Source organism: Rissa tridactyla, chromosome 2 (assembly GCF_028500815.1).
Source record: "Rissa tridactyla isolate bRisTri1 chromosome 2, bRisTri1.patW.cur.20221130, whole genome shotgun sequence".
Taxonomy (NCBI): Eukaryota; Metazoa; Chordata; class Aves; order Charadriiformes; family Laridae; genus Rissa; species Rissa tridactyla.
In genome coordinates, this window is record NC_071467.1 from 26,518,599 (window position 1) to 26,540,462 (window position 21,864).

At 38.9% G+C, this 21,864-nt stretch overlaps 1 protein-coding gene across 7 annotated transcripts in view; it reads left to right on the top strand.

Annotated features, from left to right (window-relative positions):
* RAD54B (RAD54 homolog B) overlaps positions 1–21,864 on the top strand; it is a 68,719-nt gene that overhangs the window by 27,806 nt on the left and 19,049 nt on the right. For 3 of the 7 annotated variants that reach the window (XM_054193617.1, XM_054193616.1, XM_054193620.1), the window contains exons 4-7: positions 13,991–14,191; positions 17,348–17,635; positions 20,582–20,744; positions 21,451–21,676. In XM_054193617.1, the coding sequence (XP_054049592.1) occupies positions 13,991–14,191; positions 17,348–17,635; positions 20,582–20,744; positions 21,451–21,676 (878 nt within the window). Of the gene's footprint in view, positions 1–8,409; positions 8,480–10,209; positions 10,276–10,429; positions 10,490–13,990; positions 14,192–17,347; positions 17,636–20,581; positions 20,745–21,450; positions 21,677–21,864 lie in introns of those variants that run through there. The other 4 variants (XM_054193621.1, XM_054193622.1, XM_054193619.1 and 1 more) reach the window with 4 other exon arrangements.

Genomic DNA, 21,864 nt, shown 5'->3' on the forward strand with positions numbered 1-21,864 from the left:
TCCTGTGTTTGGTTATTCTGTCTTTGTCTCATTTCTTAGTGAAGGCCTTTCATTCTTTTCTGTGGGCAGCACCTCTAGTTCAGACATCTCTCATGCTTCTCGTTTCCTTTGTTCTCAGTTGTGTTTCTTTTGGGTTTTGGGGGAGCCTGGGCTGAGGGGGAGAAATCTCTTGAGTCGCTGTGTAGCTCGCTTGTTTCTATACCAGTGACATGACATTTATCTCCTTTCACTACACAAATGTTTTCTCCTTCAGTGACATTATATTGCTCCATCAGTGCAATACGGTGATGATTATATTTTATACCTCTCCTTGCTGGTGGCTCTGCATGTCATTCACACCCCATATCTGCTTTACAGTATCAGGTTATCTGTCTGAGCCAGACTTCTCACTTCTCAGTGCCTGTTCCTGTTTTTTTTCTGTGTATTCCTAATGTGGATACATGCACCACAGCTGTGGCTAGTCCTTCTGGACCTTGAAGTGCTATGAATTTTTACTGTTCCAGCAAATGATATTTCATGAGCATGTGTGAAAGGAATGGTAGGAAGCCTGTCCCTCCTTCACCCCCGTTTTATACTCTTATTCCCTTCACTACATCTGGCAGTGCCATTCCCTGTCTGCGTGTTCCTAATGTACGTAGTACAAGCAGAGTAATTTTAGGCAAGGACAAATTTTCACCATATGTTCATGTCCTTCTACTAAGATAACTGAAATAAACAGGCTCCAGGAGTACTTTTAATTCCCAACATCTAATTGATTTATGTTTAGGATTAGAGTAAAAAACTGTAACTGGGATAACTTTGTGGTAATTGTGATAGCATCTTATGTAACTTCATTTATCTGAGTAATTGTCTAATGATCAGTCTATAATTTTTGTCATCTGTTCCCTAATTACCTTGCTTTTTTGTCCCTTCCCGCTTTCCCCCGTAAGCTTTTGACTCCTGTGTAATCATCTTGGTTGATGCACTTGCCTTAGATCAGAATTCTTATCAGGTAAAAATGGTAGGAGAGAGATGTACTCCAAGACCAAGAGAGATTACTAGTAGCTAATCTTGCTTGTCATACTCCTGTTTTCTAACATCTTCTACCTCACTAGCTAATTCATTTATTTAATTTATATTTCTACATATTTTCTGGCTTTGGATGTTTTTCCTCCATACGATGAAAATGCATAGACTAGGGCTTGCATGTCATCTTCTTTGGTCATGCTTTGTGTCCACTGGATTTCCAATAGGCAAAGCCATTAAGTTGCTTGTAATTATGACAGAGTTGTTCTAAGTAGGAGGAGCAAATGGGAAATTGTGGTACCCAGGCTGGCTGGCTAAGCTGTCTTTTAAAAATTTCTTGTATCTTATTTTAAAGTGCTTTAGGATGGTTCCATATGAATTTTAACTTCGGTGAAATCATAAAAAGGTTATTCAGGAGGATGATAAAGTGTTGTTTTCCTAGCATGTTGATTACTTTTCTATTTTGCACATGAAAATCAAGAGAAACCTTTTAAAAAGAATGCCTTTTAGCATTTTTCAAGGTTTTAAAATACATGAAATGTAGCTTCTCAGTGTGTATTCCTAACGGAATCACGGAATCTTCAGAGTTGGAAGGGACCTCTAGAGATCATCTAGTCCAACTCCCCTGCTAGAGCAGGATTGCCTAAAGCACATCCCTCAGGGCTGCATCCAGGCGGGTCTTGAAAATCTCCAGAGAAGGGGACTCCACAACCTCCCTGGGCAGCCTGTTCCAGTGCTCTGTCACCCTCACTGTAAAGAAGTTTTTCCGTGTATTTGAACGGAACTTCCTATGTTCTAGCTTGTGCCCATTGCCCCTTGTCCTGTCGCTGGGAACCATTGAAAAGAGCCTGGCTCCGTCCTCCTTAAACCCACCCTTTAGGTACTTGTAAACATTAATCAGGTCCCCCCTCAACCTTCTCTTCTCCAGGCTAAAGAGTCCCAGCTCTTTCAGCCTTTCCTCATAAGGGAGGTGCTCCAGTCCCATAATCATCTTGGTTGCCCTACGCTGGACTCGCTCCAGTAGTTCCCTGTCCCTCTTGAACTGGGGAGCCCAGAACTGGACACAGTACTCCAGTTGTGGCCTCACCAGTGCAGAGTAGAGGGGGAGAATGACCTCCCTCGACCTACTGGCCACAGTCTTCCCTATGCAGCCCAGGATGCCATTGGCCTTCTTGGCAGCAAGGGCACACTGCTGGCTCATGGATAATTTGCTGTCTACCAGGACCCCCAGGTCCTTCTCCTCAGAGCTGCAAGCTAACAAGTCATGCTTTTATTCTGTTTTTAAATATCCAGGTCTTAAATAATTTGAAAAATCTCATTGTCTAAGTCTTGGATTTAAAAAAAAGAGTGTGCTGCTTACGGTCGTTAACATAATAGTCTGTTAGCTGGGTGTGTAACACATGAGAAAATGTCAGTCATTCTGTGACTTATGTTTCTGTGTTTTACCTCCGCTAAAAATGAAAGCGTTCACCTTGAGGTCAGCCAAGTTGCCTGTGTGGTGATGGTTGCTCTTAAATGGCATTCAGTGAGTCTGGGCAAAGTTTCCTCCATAATAAAAGATACAATTTCCTGAAGTTTTATTGAAGACTAGCTAAAAAAATTAGTCTCTGTGAATTCTTTCCTGTAAAACCTACAGTTGTTCAGCGCTAAAGTAGTCAAAAACCTCACTTGTGATTCGTGGGTAGGAGGGGGTGGATAAGGGTCAGAGAACCCGGGGAAAGCTCAGCCATCTGCAGGCACTGGCATTCCCCACTGCCTCTGCCTTTTTCTGTGCAGGGGGATTTCACACTATTTTATCCTGGTGATTACACAGAACGATTTGTTGATGTATCCAAACATCTCTGAGTGAATGTAACACCTTGTTTGACTCTGTATTATTCACACAAGAAGAATATCATTTAATTTTCATTGAATACTTAATCAGCAGTTACTCCACATGATTTATGACTTTTATTTGCTGTTTAGCAAAACTGCAGACTTGAAAAATCCTACTTTATTTTTTGTATTTTATGTATGCAAATAGAATTTTAAAAAAATTAAGTCATTGTTTCCTGGCTGTTTCCTCTTGGCTCTTGTTTTTCATCTATAGTTAACATAATCACAATAATTAGCATAATTTAACATAAATGTCAGCTAAAAAATATTTCCTCTGGATTATGCTGCTCCTCAATACTAAGTTGATGTCAGGAACCCAGTTTGGTTAAGGCGCCGTCATTTTTTTTTTACAGTATTCTGTGTAGTGCCATTTGCTTACTTAGTATGTCTTTGTATGGTCCTTGTCTATATTGCGAATGCTTTCTCAAAAATGTCAGGTTTTAAAGCTCAGAACTTTCTGCATGCTTGAAATAAGTAAATCAATTTATAAATTCCTCATTTCTTTCCCCTTTAATTTAGCAGTGAAACAATAAGACAAAATGTTTATCTTGTTTGGGGATGGGGAGGAGGGATTTTGGACTGCCTGTGGCTAGTTACTACAACGTTATTTGTTTCCTCTATTGTATCTGATAAAACCTGATGGAATAGTCTCAGGTTGTATCTATTATTAATCATAGAAGATGTCATGTGAAAGAAAGTAATTTATCATAACTCTGCAGCACTTTGCAGGTAAATTTTACTTAGCTCACTTGTTGATACTGTTAAGAATACCATTCTGTCAAGTCTAGAAATGTTTATGTGGCGTGTACCAGAAATACAGAAGTAAAATTGGTTATGTATAACATTACTATTACTGTTGATACACTCTCTGTCATAATATGGCATTCAACTGTAAGCCAAACCCCATTATTTTTGACTTGTAAACTCTGCAAATTTCACCCAGGTGATGTTTGCGTTGTTTTGCATTGTAAGGAAGCTGTGGCAGTAGGTTGTACATCATCATGGACCTTCAGGTGACATTGGCAGCATCAACTCTCAGTTTGGCTGGACCACTTTATAGCTTCTCAGGCTATGATTTGTTTGTTCTAGATATGTATTTGTGCTTGTTTATGTCTTTCTGAAGTAGCTCAGCTTTTTTTCTGTGAAGCAGATTGAGGGGAGAATACACTGGTTTGGATGTATTGAATTTTTATGATCTTCCTTTGGTAGCGTTCTAGTTTCTGTGCTTTTGAAAAAATACTTGAAATTTGTCACCACGCTGGTCTTTGGCCATTCCTCTAAAACCTCGCTCAGGTTTGTCTAATTCATAAGTCATTGACAAACACAGAATTTGGTAATTTTCAGTACAAGTTTGTTATACTTCAGATATAGTCCCTAATTGAATTCTTAGGAGAGCCTGACCAACCTGGGCACATTGCAGTGTTGAGAGGAGAACAGCGATTTCTCAGCTGTGAACACCTTGAATGAAAGCAAGAAAATGTGTTCCTAGTTTTGCCGCTAACAGGCCAGGCAGCCTCGGTGAGGAAGCTGCTTTGTTTAGATCCAGAAGTTAAATATATTTTGAGAGTTTCAGATACTTTAGCTCTGAAGTTATAGTGGCCATCTATGAAGTTTGCTTTTCAGATGAAATATAGTAGAAATAAATATGATATTTTTAAAAATCTCATCCTTCTCTGAGGAGTATGTACATGTACATATATACATACACACACACACATCCCCAATGATATATGCGTACGGTAAGTTGCTAAGAAGAGCTGCGCGCACTGCAGAGGCTTTCAAGTGACGTGAAGGGTCAAAGGAGCCCTTTGGGAACAGCAAGTGGACCCAGTCTGCTGAGGGAAAGCTGCCACATCGCCACGTGTTCTAGTATTTCCTTATATAAGTGGTCAGCTCAGGACGAAAAATAGGCAAGTTTGACACAAAGTAAGACTCCATTAAAAGCATCCTGAATTTACGGCTCTCTGCAGGGAATCATCTTATTAATTTGCATTAGAATGTCTATGCAATTTAAGTTGTAGTTGATTTTCTTAGACGCAAGAATCAGTAAAGGCAGCACAGTAAGCATTGCTTACCTCCACAAGGATGAATTTCTCCTCTTCCCTCCTCATCTTCCCTGGTCCAGTTTTGCCTTCCTAGTAAGAATTACAACTAGAGCTCTAGGTTTTTGTGCTTGGGCCATAAATATTACTTTTCTGCTTGGACTACTGAATGGATTACATTTATGTACATCAAAGTTATGTGACTTGATTGGAGAGATTACTCTTCCCCTTTCCAAATATTTCGTCAGCCACTCTGCAAGTAATCATTGCTGCATAACACATGAAAATTCTCAAAAATATGACTCATCCTTTGTGTGCCTCTTTCCAGGGTAAGGTCATAAATTTTAAACAGTCCTGTTTAAATAATTTAGGATGGGAATATATTGTGTTTCATGCTTATGACAGTGGGCATAAGTTTTATTGATTATTTTTATTTTAAGGACTCTTTATTATAATCCAGGAAAATCAAAGATGGCCATTAACAGACACAAACAGTACATTAAAATGGTTTTCCTTCCAATATGTGCTAAAACAGATGTTAATATGAAGGATACGTAATCTTAATAAATCCCTTTCTGCCTGCTTGCTGTTTGTTACAGATCTAAAAGTCTTTGCCTTTTAGGAACAGAGATTTTGTACAGCACAGAAATACAGTTTTATTTTTAATAAAAAACAGTAGAAGCAATAGCAAATGCTTAAGAGGATGCCAAGCTTTATATTTTCAAAGTATCACATATGGATTTAGCCGCGTACCTTCCATTAAAATTTGGACACAAAAGGATGCATACTTACATCTGTGCAAGCTAATTCAAAAATTGACTGCTCTTTGAGATGGCTACAATTAGCCCACGATTGTGTAATAGTCTAATATCTATTTCTTAGTAATTTGGAATTTTTGGTAATTTAAATATTTGGAATTTTTCCACTTATATCCCATTTAGACTATCATTTATAGCAATAGCATTCAATGTCATGACTTTTGCATTTATTTTTTTAAGTAAAAGAGCCTTTACTTCACAAATTAATCAAAACAACTTTCAGTGTGGTAGGCAACATTTAGAAGTGTAGTGAACAGTCAACCTGGATGGCATTTGGCTGGTTCCAATATTTTGCTGAGGTGATCTGGCTCCCTGCACCGAATGATGCCTGCAGCCTTTCAGAATCCTCGATGCTGCTTTTTCCTTTGATAATAGGACTCGCACATCTATTTCTGTGGACTTGACAGAAGCTTTCAGCTTAGTTCATTAAATTTTTACAGTGCTAGCTGGAGTCAGTTGGATTTTTAGACAGTTGAGAGGTTTAGGAAGAATAGTTTTCTACCATGGAGCTATAATTTTGAAAGTATATGCTCTCCATCCTCCCTTCTCTGCAGTTGATACCCTTAAGAGGTAAATGTTTCATTAAATGGTGCTGAGAGGATTGTTCCTACTTGTTCAAATTAAGTACATCTACCATCTCTATTATTGTGTATAGAAGGTTCCTATTTAAAAAGAAAATTAAGGTTACAAACTCAAGTACTCCAAAACTTGCAAATACGCACAACCTGAATTCAGCTGTCTCATGCTGTTGAGTATAGTCATTAATTACATGATTATGGATTATATTTCTGTAGGCTTCCTTGCCAATTTCAGTTCACAGAATGGACTGTATCCACTTAGTGAACTACTGTTCAGCATTTTCTTTCCACCTGTTTGTTCAGTTACAGACTTAAGCCTTATTTTCAGCACACTGTTCAAACTGTTTTGAATTAATTATCTAATGTTTTTTTACTCTGGTGCCCATCGTGATAGTATCTGAGTGCTTCACAGAGGTAATTACGTTTCACAACATCCTTGTGAGATAAGAAGTTGGTATAATCTCCACTTTCTAGGAGATAATGCAGGAGTTGAGGCGCAGAGAGAATAAACCCAAAAAGCCCCGTTATAACCGAAGATGCAGAGTGAATCAGCTAGGACTGCATTATCTCAGTGCTTTAGAATACCATACAGCTAATCTTTCCAAACCACAACTTCCATTTTCACCCATGAGTGTTCTCTATTTCTACAAATGAGACTGAATCACAAGTCAGGCACTCGGACAAATGTTTAAAGCTGAAAAGTTGGGGTTAAATGACTTTCCTTGCACTACAGAGGAACTCTAGAAGACATGCAGGTAAGATCCCGTTCTCTAAGGCACTGTTCACCTTATCTAACCACCAGAGCCGACGTTCTGTCCTTGCAGACTCGGCCTCCCTCATCACACACCTTTTGCAGTTTGCAGCAAAGCAGCTGAGGGATGGCGTAGGCAGCAGCAGCCTCTTTTTTCCTGCCGCTGCCGAGCAGTTCAGTTCTTGGCACTTGAGTGAGCAGGAGGTCCCACGGCAATGTGGAGCAGCATGTTTTCTGTAAAGACTTTACCATTAATGCAGACGCACAATGGGGCAGATCAGGTCACCGGAACTGTCTTATTTTTGACATCTCCAAACTTTGCTCGACTTCACAACCTTAAAACTATTCACTTAGTGGAAGCTGGTGTTTGGGGCATGGGGTGGGGGTGTGACCTAGTTTTGTATCATGGGGTTGTAGATGTTAATCTTTTGGCTTTTAGAGCAAATTAACATTTCTAAACAGATTATTCCATATAATTTGATGTTTTCATCTATGTAAGACAGGGAAGGTTGAAAGTCTTATCTTTACCCTTTGGGATAATAAGTGAATGACTGCATTAGGAGGTTACTGAAGTCAGTGTAGACTGTTAATACAGTGGCATGCAGTGAATTGCCCAGTGAGTTTTGCGTGTGTTTGCTGTCAGCAAAAAACTGAAAGAATGAAATTTTTTCAGGTTGAAGAGCAGAAAGTGCCAAAGGGACTTGGGGGAAAATAATATGATGACCCAAGCTTTACCTCCTGCTTTGCCTTCACCAACTAGTCCACTAGAAATTATTTGCCCAATTCTGGGTCCTCCACCAGTCTCAAACTCAGAAATGATTTGGGTTAGTCTTGCAGGGTACGATCAGTCAATTGGACCCAGTTGAAAAGCTTAATTGCCTCCATCTTTTATGTTGCACCCAAATCTCCCCCTGCTCTCCTTCCCCAGCCCTACCCACAGGGAGAGCAGCTGTTGAATCCCATTCTGTAAAATTATGTGGAACAGTCTAACAATTATAGTAGTTTTATGTTGACTACCTTTATGTTGACTACCCCACCAGACGTGGGGGCGGGGAGAACAGCAAGCTTTACCAGGAGGTTGGGTTGCTGTGAGTGCCCTTCTGGGCTCACCTGCTTGACATCTTTTATGTTGCAACGCCATGTTGTCCTTAGCTGGTTTCTTCCACTGTAACTTTTCGCTTTATTTTCCCTGTCACTGTCTAATCAGCTCCTGTTCTTATTTCTTCCCCTCAGGTCTTGTCTTGATTTCCCTTGGTGGCTTCCAGCCATGTGTTATTTAGTGAACTTTGAGTTTTGAGGGTCAGAGATGAGGGCAGTAAGTTTTTCTTGGGCCAGTTCCTGCTCAGAAAATCCCAACTCTCTCTCTGCTGCTTGACTTTTATACTGGACTTCAGTCCCGGTCTGTCCCAGGTATTTTCCCCATCCCTTCTCCTAAAATAATGTGTTGTCAAATAATGTGTTGTCTTTTACTCACTGCTTACTTTCTAGCCTTTCCCTGTCTTGCTCTGATTCCAGCTCTGACTTAAGGTCTTTTACCTGGTTGTCAGTTGTCTACTGGTTTAACATCAGCCTTCCCTTCCAGCAGTCATCTTTCTTTTCAGACTGCCTCTCACTAATTGACCTTCCTTGTAGCTGGTCCTTGTTCCCTCTGCCATCTTTCCCTTGTGGTGTCAGGGGGGAGATGATGTCTCCAAAGGAGAGGGACCAGGAGAAATTCCCTGCTGGCGCGCTTGGAAGAAACCCAGCTTTGGTCTGAGCAGTGAGAGCTGTGGCTACAGAGAAGGCTATTCTCGGCCTCAGTTAGAGCACGTCCAGTGTGTAATCCTCAGGAAATTAAGCTGCAGAGAATGTGCAAACTGCATTTATCTCCAAGAGATTTTAGCTTTCAGGAATGGAAAAAGTTTTACCCCAGCCAAAAGAAAAAAGAAGCACTATCTTCTCCCCAGATTTTTAGCTGTTTCTCCAGAGTATTGAGTTATAACAGCTTCTACAAGAAGTAATAGTTTATTGTGACTGTATTAATCTGTGATTTTTGTTCTCATAACCAGTGATTTTTCTTTCACTGAAACTTTTTATGGACATTGTGCATGTGTGTCAATAAGTATGCTTAACCTGGGACAGCTAACGTGGAGGATGTCATATGGACTGATGAAGGCCTGACAAAGTTATCAGCTATGTAAAGTAAGATCTACTAATGAAGATCCCTATAGTAATGCACATTCAGCAATTTAGAGGCTAGTTTGATTGGAGTTTCCGATGACAGCTATGCATGTAAAGTGACTTTGACACAGATGTTTACAAATATTAAATTATATTTGATCATTTGCATTTTTGTTTAAAAATAATTTTGGACGTAAAACAATGATGTGTTTTCCAAAGAAAATATTCCTGCTTGAAATATCAGTCTTTAGGTGAATTTGCTAATGATGCTGATATGTGCAAGACAAATTATATATTACATATTTTGTGTTTAAAAGAAGTGTATGAAGCACTCAATTGTAACCAGGTGCCTCTGAAACATAATCCCAGCTGTCATTGATTCCTATGGTTTTAGGGCAAGTCGGCTTGACTCTTGCTGGTTGTGCTCCTCATAAAAGTCTCATAGAAGTGCTGTAGAGAAGAGTTACTACATATTTTTCCATCTTTGAGGCACACTAATATGCATTTACATGTTGCTTTAGTATTAGGTTTATCATTAGACTGAAATTGCTTTGCAAATGAAGGACGATGCTATCTCTGTCTCATATTTCTTTAAATATTCCTGGGATACCTTAGGAATCTTTAACATACAGATCTTTCATGTGGAATAAGACTTTTAACTACTATGTAAACATCTGTTCTGTAAATGTTATGAATTAATTTCATTAAGGAACTTTTTGATTACTTCCTTTATTCAGAAGATGGAGATGACGCTGGCTCTGTGGAGCAGATTGATGGCACATGTGCAGAGTGGCTGCAGAGGCTGCTGTCATTGAGTTTCGGCTGCGATTCATTCCGAGCCCAAATCTCCTTTTACCTCAGTCCAGATTTCCGGCTCTGCCTATCTCTTTTTAATTCCGTAGCACCATAGAGCACAACTTGAATCAAAGTTGTCTTCTTTAAATTGTAATTTTTGCATTTCAACAATGCTTTTCATTTAGCAGGTTCAGAGGGGCTGAGGGAAAACTCCCCATCATTCCATACACACTTACAACATGGAAGTTCAGGTACGGAGGTGTTGGGTAACCTGACAGGTCCCATGGTTTCAAAATCACCCCAACCTAACAGTAGCTGCCACAAAAAAAGGGGTGGCCTCCCAGTCTCCTTTTTCTGAACTCCATATATCCCTTTCCTGTATTGACTGTAGTTGTTGATGGGATTCATTGAGCTGGCTTGCCTGGAGCTGGTGGATGAGAAGCAGAAGGGGAGAGGGAAGGAAAGGTGAGTTCGTGGGCTTTGGCAGCAGCCTGCCGTCGCATGGGGTTAAGCCATCCATTAAACCACACCTCAGGCTGAGGTGTCTAGTGCCCTGCTCGCTGGAGCATGCCCCGCTCCTTAAGGTAACACCTATTTACAGTGCTGCGAGCTACAGTGTATAGGCTACTGGAAATGCGCGTTCGAGTTATCTTTTGTAGTCTTTCATAATGCAGCTGCTTTTTTGGTGCATTGGGAGTAACCTAACACACTTAATCAATGCATTTGCTCTAAATCCTACTCATCAGAAACTGGTTAAACTAGTTTGCCATTGAAATGCTCCCCGTCCCCTCTCCTGGATCCTGTCCCGCTCTCTGTAAATCATCACCTTCCTGAGGCTGCTGAAACTTTTCCTCATATCAACTAGGCTATGGTTTATATCTTGAAACTTAAGCTTGTGCTTTCTCAACCAGAGAGAAAGCTTTTTTATTTGCGGAAGCTTTTCAAAGCCTTATTAGCCACATCTTTAAAGTTCCTGAGCCCTTCATTCTGGGAGAAAAGACATGTCACTTGCTAGAGTTTCTTCATGGTTAAAGAAACCAGGCTGGGCAGTTTACTATTTGGGAGAGAAATGAATGTGCATGATTTCCTGATCTTTCTCTAACTATGGTGTACACATAGTTCCTGTTACTTATTATTTTTAGTCTAAACTGATTAACAGCAGAGCTCAGAATTTACAATTGCAGTTTATCTTCCAGGGTCTCAGCAAACCCAGCTCTATTTAAGATACTGTCTACGGTCAGTGAGCAGCAAGGGTTTTACTGTTGAAACCGTTGCTCTCTGTACCTCTGTATCAAACACTGAACTTAGTTCCTATGTGAGCCATACCCGTCTCATTTCAATTCCTGAAAAGTTCCTGACGCTGTATTTACTGAATTTGGATACTCTGCTATTGCACTGGAGGAAATCTTTGAAGTTAAATAGGTGCGATGCTGAATAGAAACAAAAACGACAAGATAAAAAGAAGGTTGAATGCAAGTAGCTGATCAGCACTGCTGGTGAACAGGTTTAAGTTATCTATTCAAGGAAATTCTATGGAGGATAATTGTGAGAGGCTTTTACGTAAAAATGTTTAATTTTTTTAAAAAAGAAAAATACTTTAACACTTTTATCTGAAACTGCTGTAGTTAGAGGTAAAAGAGAATATTTTATGTAGCATAGAAACAAATTGTTATTGGATATTTTTACAAACAGAAATTATGATAATTCAGAAGACATATTGAGGAAAGAAATCTGAGCATTGCACAGGCTGTTATTTTTCAGTTTTCCCATAGGAACTTGGTAGTATTATATGGAATATTGGTGCCCAGTTTGCTTCTCATTCGGGACGGGTTGATTTAGAAATCCTTTTGGGCAAAAGTCACTGTTACAAAATGCTAGCAGTTTCCAGCCCTGTTCCTAAATTATTGCATTTCTTATTATTTTAAATGAAGTAGGGATGAGAGTTTGAAGAATTGTTATTGACCTGAAAGTTAATCTACTGGCGAATCAGACAATACCATGCAGGATTCCCTGAGTAAAAGAGCAATGACCATAAAACAGATCTCAGGGGTCACCAAATTCACGTGGGAGGTCAGTGGAGGAGACAAGGAGGTGGTCATTTGTTTATGATGGTCAGCCTTCAAGAAAGAAGAAGAAGAAAGTTCTGCAATGAAATCTCCAGGTCTTGCAGTAACAGTTACTTAAAAACTTAATATGCGGAAAGAAGTTGCGGATTAAACTTAGAGAATCAGTTTGAAAAGCAAAGAGAAAACAATCTTGTATTTATCTCGTTGAATTAGTTTACAGAAACAATATAGAAGTAAATGACTCTATTGTATTTTTAGCAATGTGTGGTTTTTCTCTCTTTCCCTCCCTCTCTCCTAAGCTCCTTCAAATCTTATCATTTGTGATTACTGAAGATCCAATAGAGCTCTTGTACCTTTTTGCAAAACCGCAAGGATTTATTCTGGCTCTCTGGCTCATTTCCCAGGTTTCATCTACAAAGAGTCCCCTACTTCTCAAAAAGAGATGCTCTGTTCTGTTTTCTCATCCTTCTGTGACGTGCCAGTGCTCAGTAGCTGCTCTGTTACCCCTTGGAGATGGGGGCATCTGTCACATGAAACACTGCAGATGTTGGCTAGTGCCCTGAAGAGACATCCACCTATGGAAAAGCTATCTACGTTAGGCACTGTGTTAGCATAGAGTTCTAGACAGACAATAAAACGTTTAGAGAGCTTTGGGAAGAAAATTCTATTCGATAAATATAGCATTTTTCGTTTTGATAATACCTTTTTAGTAAATGCTAGTCTGAAAAATTGCACCCGATTTAGGCATGTAACTTATGAGTGTTTCACAGTTTTAAGCATATGTGGACTTGATGTAGAAGTGATAAAGTTGCCTCTTTATTGGACCATTATTGTGAGCAGGAGTTTACTCTTGCAGCTTCTCCTTTAAATACCAGCACACTTGGAAATTTTGGAAAGGTTAGTCTGTGGCATAAGCACTTTTTTTAACACATTTGTATAGTGTTAGGTCCCAGATGGAATCAAAGGAGCAAACCGATTTAAGCCTTTAACCAGCATGCAAGGGTATTTTAATGAAAATTAGTCTGATTCTCCCTTTGAAGCTGTGCATGTGCTGAAAAGGAATGCTATAGATATTCCTTGAGGTAATGCTGGGGACTTATCTACCATTACTTATGTCAGATTGCTAACTCTTGAAAGCATGCGTTTATTCTTAATCGATATTATAATCAACTGCTGTCTGTTCTATTATGATTTCTGAACCTTATTGACCTAAATATTTCCTATTAATATTTACATCTGTGACACTTATAATTAGGTAAGTGCTGACAAATCTAAATTGATCTAAGCCTGGTAACAACATTTGAATTGCTGCAAATTCAAGAGATGGTCTGTTTCAAGATTTGCACAATTACTTATATTTAAAGGATATTGTTGAAGAAATCTTTTGCATTATTACAGTTATAGTTGTTTTCCCATTTAGTGCTAATGTCTTCAGCCTCAGATCTGGTTATTGGTCTCCTTTGCTCCCTTTCCTGAGTTTTGTGTTCCTGTCCTTGCTTCCAGAACATTGCTCAGCACTGTCTCACCAGGACTCTGCTTTCATTTTCTCATATGCTTGTTTCCCTTTTGGTTTTTTTCCAGCTTTTCCTTTTACCTTTTTTCCACTCTCATAGTCTTGTATGTCAAATCAGGAGCTCACTTACTAACGTAGCAAGTAGCGTGTTTTTCCTGAAAGTGCATACTTTCCAAAAACAATTTAATGGTTCCTATTTCAGGATGAGTCCTTATGTGCTGTTCTCTCTTGGTCAAACTTACCATAAGCGGCCCAGGACAGGAAATACACCACTTTGTTTATGTAAGATGAATGCATAGATTGTCCTTGATTTGTTTGAAATGCAAATGACTGTACGATTCATCAAGAGAAACTGAGATACTCTTTGTTATTTTATTTCCCTTTTAGATGCAGTGTATTTGCCAACATCAGGGACAGCAAAGGAAGGAGCAGCTCAGGAAGAACCTGACTGCCTTGCGAAATATTTCAGTGTTGTGTGGTGTAAGGCATCAAAGAAAAAGCACAAGAAGTGGGAAGGCGATGCTGTTCTTATTACAAAAGGAAAGTCAGTAATATTAAAAGATATGGAAGGCAAAGACATTGGAAGAGGTACTGTAGATTTGCATACTTGTGTAAGTGAACAACTGGCTTAAAATTATTGTGCTCTGAATAACAGAGACACAGCTCTTTAGATAATTTGTAGTTCTCCATACCAATGTCAACCGCAGGATGAAAAAACAGTAGGTTTTGGGGGTGAGAAGGAGACGGAAGGGAAACTTTATATTTCTTACATATAAGGCAGATGCATGGGGGAGGCTGGGGCAGGCTGAATAACATTATTCATGGAAACAGCAAATGCTAGTCCAAGGAGAGGATCTGGAAATGAACGGCTGTACAAATTCAGCAGAGATGCCAAATGAGGGATGAGTAGTTGATTTTGGTTGCTCACATAATGCATTGGAGAAGGTGTTAGGGTTAGGGGAAGATACACAGTTGAGTTTCTTGTCGATATTCCAGTCAGTAGTATGGCAACCGGGAATGTCAGAGGTTGGATCTGTACTTTTCAGCTAGTCAAACAGCTAAAAATATTATCTTTATTGGAAAGACAAGCAAACAGCAACATTTTCCAGCCCAGCCAAAGTCAACTGTGTGGCAATTTTTAGTCTTGTAGTTTTAGCAGCAGCTGCTACTGTAAGACACAGTTTGGGTTGATATCAGAGTTAAAAATAAGACTTGCAAACTATAGGCTGCAGTCAATTCAAAGCAGTAATTTTTTACTGAAAGCAATGCAAGAATTAACTTCGCTAACTGAGCCAAAGATATTTTGTAAGGGAGTAGGATTGGACAGTGTTTCTACAAAACATAATTTGATTAATTTTAGGGCTGAGATGGCTTCTCTGCTCCTTTGTTACAATCGTGACATTGTGAGCCTTGTTTAGGACCAGGCAGCTTTGATTTGCAAATCAGTCTGTGACTTAGCAGTTAATTAGAATTTATTTATAGCAAAGCAATATATGTACAGACTTCCTTGTTTTTGAAAAAGGCAGAGAGAAAGAGAGTAATGCCTGGAATGCATCAGCCACCACCCTGTTGTTCTTGTGTTTTTATTTTTTTTTCAAGTCCTGTCTTCTTGAATTAGCAGAAAACACAATAGAAAAATGAATATTCTGATTTTTGCTGGTAAAAGTCTTTTTGCTGTGTTGGATGGTGTCAGGGAGCACAATGATACCAATATCATTGGTGCTAACTTGCCCTACAGAGTTGCTTTCAATGCTTGTTGTTTCAAAGAAAATCCTAAATTGACCAATTTAAGCAGTGTAAGTTCTGCAATTATTCTCCAAGCCCACTGAGTGAGAAGGAAAGGTCCAGTAGTGGTGCTTATCTCCAAAATTGCATTTAATACTAGGGAGTTTACAGTGAGTGTGAATAAGCTTCCAGGATTATTATTTTTAAAAGGCAAGAAAAGGGCAAAAAAGGATTTTTCTTACTTAGGCATACCGGGGCTGGATCTAAGAAGGGGCATGGGAACCTAAAAGGAGCACAGGCTGTAGCTTGTTTTTGAGGCAGCAGGACATCTTGCTTTTCTCCCTTGCAAATGTCCCGATTCCTTAATAATGTGGTACAAAGAATTTAGGAAGTGCTGTCTTGTAATTTGCTGTATGTTATAGAAACAGTTATTTCTGGCAGTTGCATAAACGTTTGAGCTTCGTAGGTTGGCTTTTTGCCTTTCCTAAGTTCCCATCTACCCTTAAAGCCCATCCTGTCTTAGAATTAGACTCTTCAGACTGGAATCCAAAAGATCCTCCACAGGGATACACCTGTATTCAGTATGTTCAGCTTGAAGCTCTGTAGAGGTAATAAGAGAAAACAAAAATGCAGAGCGAAGAAGAGGTCATAAAGGCCCTCTCCTGGCACCTGGTTTAGATGCACGAGAATTCTCTTGTGTCCATCTTCAGCTCTTTCCTGAAAGCAAGTGTTGTCCCTTCAAGGACCAAACAAGGTTTGCTGTGTGCTTTTTGCATGCATTTAGAGGAGGGGAAGAAAATATCTCCCTTTCCCTTTTGGCCAGACTGTTTTTCAGCACTTGCTTGGACTGTGAAACACCTCAGTAAATTTATTCTCTTAAAGGAATTCAAATCCAGATCTTCACCTTCCAAGCCTTTGGGAAGGCACATTCCTAGAAGTGGGAGACGTGAGCTTTGCAAACAGCTCCTAGCAGTATTTGTATGTAGTGTTTGTTGGGTAAAATATGTTTAAAACCTTGGGGAGTTTTGCCTCTTCCACGGGTGAGTGCATTAGCTACTGGTCTACACAGTCGTGCTTTTTATTTTTTTGGCCTAACTAAGGATCCAAACCCGCTTATTCAAAGTAGCACAAATTCAACAACTGGGGTAAAGAATTCTAAAGAGTTCTGCTTCTAATTTTGAGGTAGAGATGTGGCTTTGACCTCCCTGAGTTAAGAAGAGAAAATATACATCTCCTGTATCTTATGTGAGAGTTTAAACCAATAGAATGCTATTTAAAAGAAGGAAGCACCACTCTTTCCTACATCTTTATCTTAAAAGAAAGTTGCAGCTGCAGCTGTATTTTGTAATGAGATTAATAGTATGTGGTAGCTGCTCTGAGAATGCCCACCCTGACAGAGTCCCTAAGGGTGCATAGAAAAATGCTTTGGCTCCCTAATAGGTTTTTGAATGAGCAAACTACTGAGTTGATTGGTAAATCCTGGCAAAAATCACACACCAATGTTTCAGACCATATGTAGAAGTAAAGATTTCAGATGCATATGAGTCCTTAATTGTAAAAAGCGAATTTAGAATGATTTTAAAAGTAGAATATTCTGTCTAGATCAACAGCAGGAGAGGCTAGTGGTGTTCATGTCAGGGCATGAAAGCACGGAAAAAGGACCTAGAATGATCATTAGTTTTGAGCAAGTTTAAAACTAAGGCAAGCTGCTAGATTTTATGATATGGGACTGTTTTTTTTGTAAATTCCCTTTAATGGATATTTGATATTCAGTAGAACTGATTGTGGATGATGATAGAATATTTGCTTACGTATTCTGGTATCTAATTCTGATTATTAGCATTGAAATGTCAAGCTCTGTTAAGGAGCTTTATGAGTTCATATGTGTAACAATTCAGATGCTTAAGAATCAAATATCTGTTGACAGTTTTGTTTTTCCTTCCTGTAGATGAGTACCAATGTTAAGGAAGTAGTATTTGCTGTGTTGTCCTAATTGCTGATTTTTTTATGTTCTTTTAGGTACTGGATATAAATCTAAAGAGCTAGACAGTCTTGATGAAGGCCAAACACTGATGGTTGGAGGAAAAGAAATTGAAGTGATGGGTGTAATTTCAGCAGATGACTTCAACAGTGGCAGGTGTTTTCAGGCTGGAATAGGGACTTATGACACAGTCACAACTGCTTTATCTCAAACTAATATGAAACCATTCTGTAAACCATTTAAAAGTGTCTGTCAATCCAATACTAAAGAGAATGTGCTCAAAGATTCTCAAAGCTGCAGACCTCGCCACGATCCAAATGCTTCAAGTAAGATTCAGATTTTTAAGTTTCTTTAAGCATCCTCTGGCTCTCAAAAAAACCTAAAGTATTTCTGACATACAGTACTAATGTTTCTATCAATATCATGTTAAGATTTTATCATATGTGTTTCTAAGGAGTGAAATTCTCTGCACTGCGTAAAGTTTCTTATAGTTGTTACAGATGGCTGTAGAAACAAATTAGAATAGTTTCTGAGAGTTTTGACAAGAGAAATTAGTATATTGTTCACAGAAGCAGTCTGACACATGCTGAAAGTTCTAGATGAGTTCCAGCTTCCCACTGGGGTCAGCAAAGCACTGACATTGTATGGCAGCACAGTAATTCCCGTGGAGGATCAGTAATAGAGAATCTACAAGAAGGGCTGGAAGGAGGATCCAGGGAACTACAGGCCTGTCAGTCTGACCTTGGTGCTAGTGAAAGTTGTGAAGCAGATCATGTTGAGTGCCATCAGGCGGCACATACAGGACAAGCAGGCAATCAGGCCCAGTCAGCATGGGTTCATGAAAGGCAAGTTCTGCTTGACTAAACTGATCTCCTTCTATGACAGGATAACTCGCTTAGTGGATGAGGGAAAGGCCGTGGATGTTGTTTACCTGGACTTTAGTAAAGACTTTGACACCATTTCCCACAGCATTCTCCTGGAGAAACTGTGTAGAGAGGTGGGGGTTAGTCTCTTCTCACGGGTAAAAAGGAAAAGGACAAGAGAAAATGGCCTCAAGTTGTACCAGGGGAGGTTTAGGATGGATATTAGGAAAAATGTCTTCACTGAAAAGGTTATCAAGCATTGGAACAGGCTGCCCAGGGAAGTGGTGGAGTCACCATCCCTGGAGAGATTTAAAAGATGCGTAGATGTGGTGCTGAGGGATATGGTTTAGTGGTGGACTTGGCAGTGTTAGGTTAATGGTTGGACTTGATGATCTTAAAGGTGTTTTCCAACCTAAATGATTTTATGATTCTATGAGGGATCCTGTAAATATTTGATAGCTGCAGGAAGTGGCGTTGCTTATCTAAACAAGAAGTACTCTTTTGTCTGTGAATAACAAACCATTTAGGAACTATATTCTGCTGATGGTTTTATCTTTCAGGTGAAAGATAAAAATGAGTTTAAAGAAATGTTACTAAGCAGAGCAATGCATATTTAAAAAGAATACATATTTGTTCTACATTCTTACTGTAGTTATACCTCCATCCTACTTATTACCTCATATCCTGCTAGTATGGGACTTTGCAAAGTTACTACCTGGCTGCTATGTAAATAAACAATGAAATCTTAATCAAGTGGTAATTAGTGCTGTCATTGGCCTTTTTGTAGAGCGACCTTATTAACACCAGCTTCTGGTCTGAATTCAACCTGATTATGTTGTATCTAAGAATGTTCCTTCCTGTGGTTGCAAGATGATACTGCATTAGCCTTCTAACCTGAAATCTGGCAAAGAGCTGATATATTCAACACTCAAATGAACTTTTTTGCTATTTCTGCACTAGTTTATTAAAAAGCTACATTTTATTCTAGTTGTCTCCTGTGTCTTCTCGTCTGGTGAATTTGAGTATTTCCTATGATGTTTCCCTAAGCTGCGTGATATGGAGAGCCTTCAACACGTAAATAGGTTGGACTCTCAGTCATTAAGTGTTGCTTACACAGGAGAATCACATCGTTTATTGAACGCCTTGTTGCATAACCGCTTTCAGAAGTAACGGAGATACTTTACAAGATCAGCACCTTTGTATTGGAGTATTCAGAGGTTTTTGTGTTGAGGTCTATAACTATAGTCGTTTAAAATGCAGCTTCTTCAAAACGGAAAGCCATTTATCCCTGTGCTCAGCAGAACAGAGCACAGCGACCACGATGTAAAGCCTCATCTTCCACCTGTGATTTCTAAGCTTTTAGTCCATTCCTACTGCAAGTCTTGTTTCTTCCCCATCCCTGAGGCAGCAAAATTTTGTCAGAAAAGTTGTCTTTTTACCACCGCTGGCTCTTATATATATATATATATATATATATATATATATATATATATACACACATGTAATTTGATGTAATCCATCAGAACTCAGCCCTTTGTCAGGACGAAACAAAATCTCCCTGAATGATGTGAGCCTTCAACCAACCTATTCTCATGAATAAATTATCAACACAGATCTACTCTAGTGACATAAAAATACCAGCAGCTATAAATTAGTTCCTCATTCTGTCCACTGACAATACAACTTTTCAGATGTGTAGCATCAATATAAGCAAGGCGGTATGGATATTGTCCAGAAAAATTATGATGTTAGAGTTTGTAAACAAATTATGGCAAGCAAAACTGTTATTCAGATGTAGCCCAATACTTCATGCTCTCTTTGCTTCTGTATGTCTTCAAGCCTGTCAACTTCTTTTATTCATGCACTGTGGCAGCCTTTGTCAGCTCACTCTCAGTCCTTCCCTACTTTTTTTTTTTAACAAATCGTTGTCTTTTTGTCTCTGTATCTCTGGCAGAGGAGTCTTTCGGGGCAGCTACAAGAATATCCGTTGAAATGTAGTGTCTAGACTTTATGTAGGTCGTTGTTCATGTTCTTTTTCTTATACTTCCCTTTCAGAAGCCTTTCAGAACTTCTGATTTAACTCTATGCATTCAAAGTCATCATGCAACATTTATTAGGCAGTTTCACCTCATGAAAAAAATATCTCAGATTTCTCAGTTTGTCACCTTCACCTTTGAGAAAAGCGCAAACTATTTGGGAGACCTCTGTAGAAGGATTTTTATTTAAAAGGCTATCTAGATGCTCTGTTGGTAAATGCATTTTCTGTCTGAGAATGGTCAGTATATTAAACAGTGTTTTTAGCAGTCATTAGATCATTGACTTGATTGCGTAGTTGAGTTAGAGAGATAATACCCTTTGCTAACAGACTAAAAATAATGTGCAATACTTGCATGTGTTCTGAACTTCAAGATTCTCTAGTTATGCCAAGACCAAATGCAAGTCATCAGTGGACATTCAATAAGGCTGGTTTACCTATGGTGGATGTAGTTGTGGATCCTTACATTGCAAATAACCTCCGACCACATCAGAAAGAAGGAATTACATTTCTATATGAATGTGTAATGGGAATGAGGTAAGATGGTAATTATCCTTTTGGCTTTCAATACCTGTAATATTTTCATGCCTGTGATCGAAATTAGACAATTCAAATGGGAACATTTGAGCAATCATTTGATTAATTCAAATTAATAATTTTCCCCCAGTAAAGGTTGCAAAGTTTTTTTCTGACGCATATGTAGCATCATGTTTGCTGTGACTTTGCCAGATGTGATGAGAAGCTAGTGCGCCAAAAGGCATGTCGGTTCTACTGCAAATACCAAGTCTGGTAAACATGGATACAATCTAACCTGTGCTAAAGCACACTGCTTCTTGGGTTTTGTATAATTATTCATATAATTGATAATTCAGGCATTTAGAATAAAGAAGCTGTTGTACTGACCTGTTGAAAAAAATACAGTACTATTTTCAAAAGTGTTTTCTCAAGTCATTGATTCCTTAAGATATACACAAGTTTTAAAAATATTAGATAATAATTTTAATTCTAAAAGAAGATTTAAACTGTTTGTTTTTGGAGGACTAATGTATTAATCTAGAAAATGAGGAATTTCATTCTAAGGTCGTCGGGTGTAACTGAATGAAAACTACAGTAGAGCATAATAAGTACAAATAGGTTCTTTATACTTCAGAAAACAACCACAAAGAGCAATTCCCTATACCAGTTGTAAATAATTATAGTTATGTCTTTTAAAATGTTACCACTGCCTAATTATATTTTACAGAGTTAGCGGCAGATTTGGAGCTATTCTTGCTGATGAAATGGGCTTAGGAAAAACATTGCAATGCATCGCCCTTGTCTGGACTCTCCTGCGTCAAGGGGTCTATGGATGCAAACCTGTACTAAAACGAGTGCTAATTGTCACCCCTGGGAGTCTGGTAAAAAACTGGAAAAAAGAATTTCAGAAATGGTTGGGAAGTGAAAGGATCAAAGTCTTTACAGTTGATCAGGTAAGATTTACTTCCAAAAGGGGATTAGGTCATATTTGGCTCAGAATACAGGACTTGTGATTTTTTTTCCTCTTTTTCTTATTTTAACCAGAGACCAAAACTAGTAATTCTGTGCTAGTATTTATTTGTAGTACTTTGTTTCTCTTCAGGTAATTGTCCATATGGGCATTTAGCTGTCAGTAACCAGG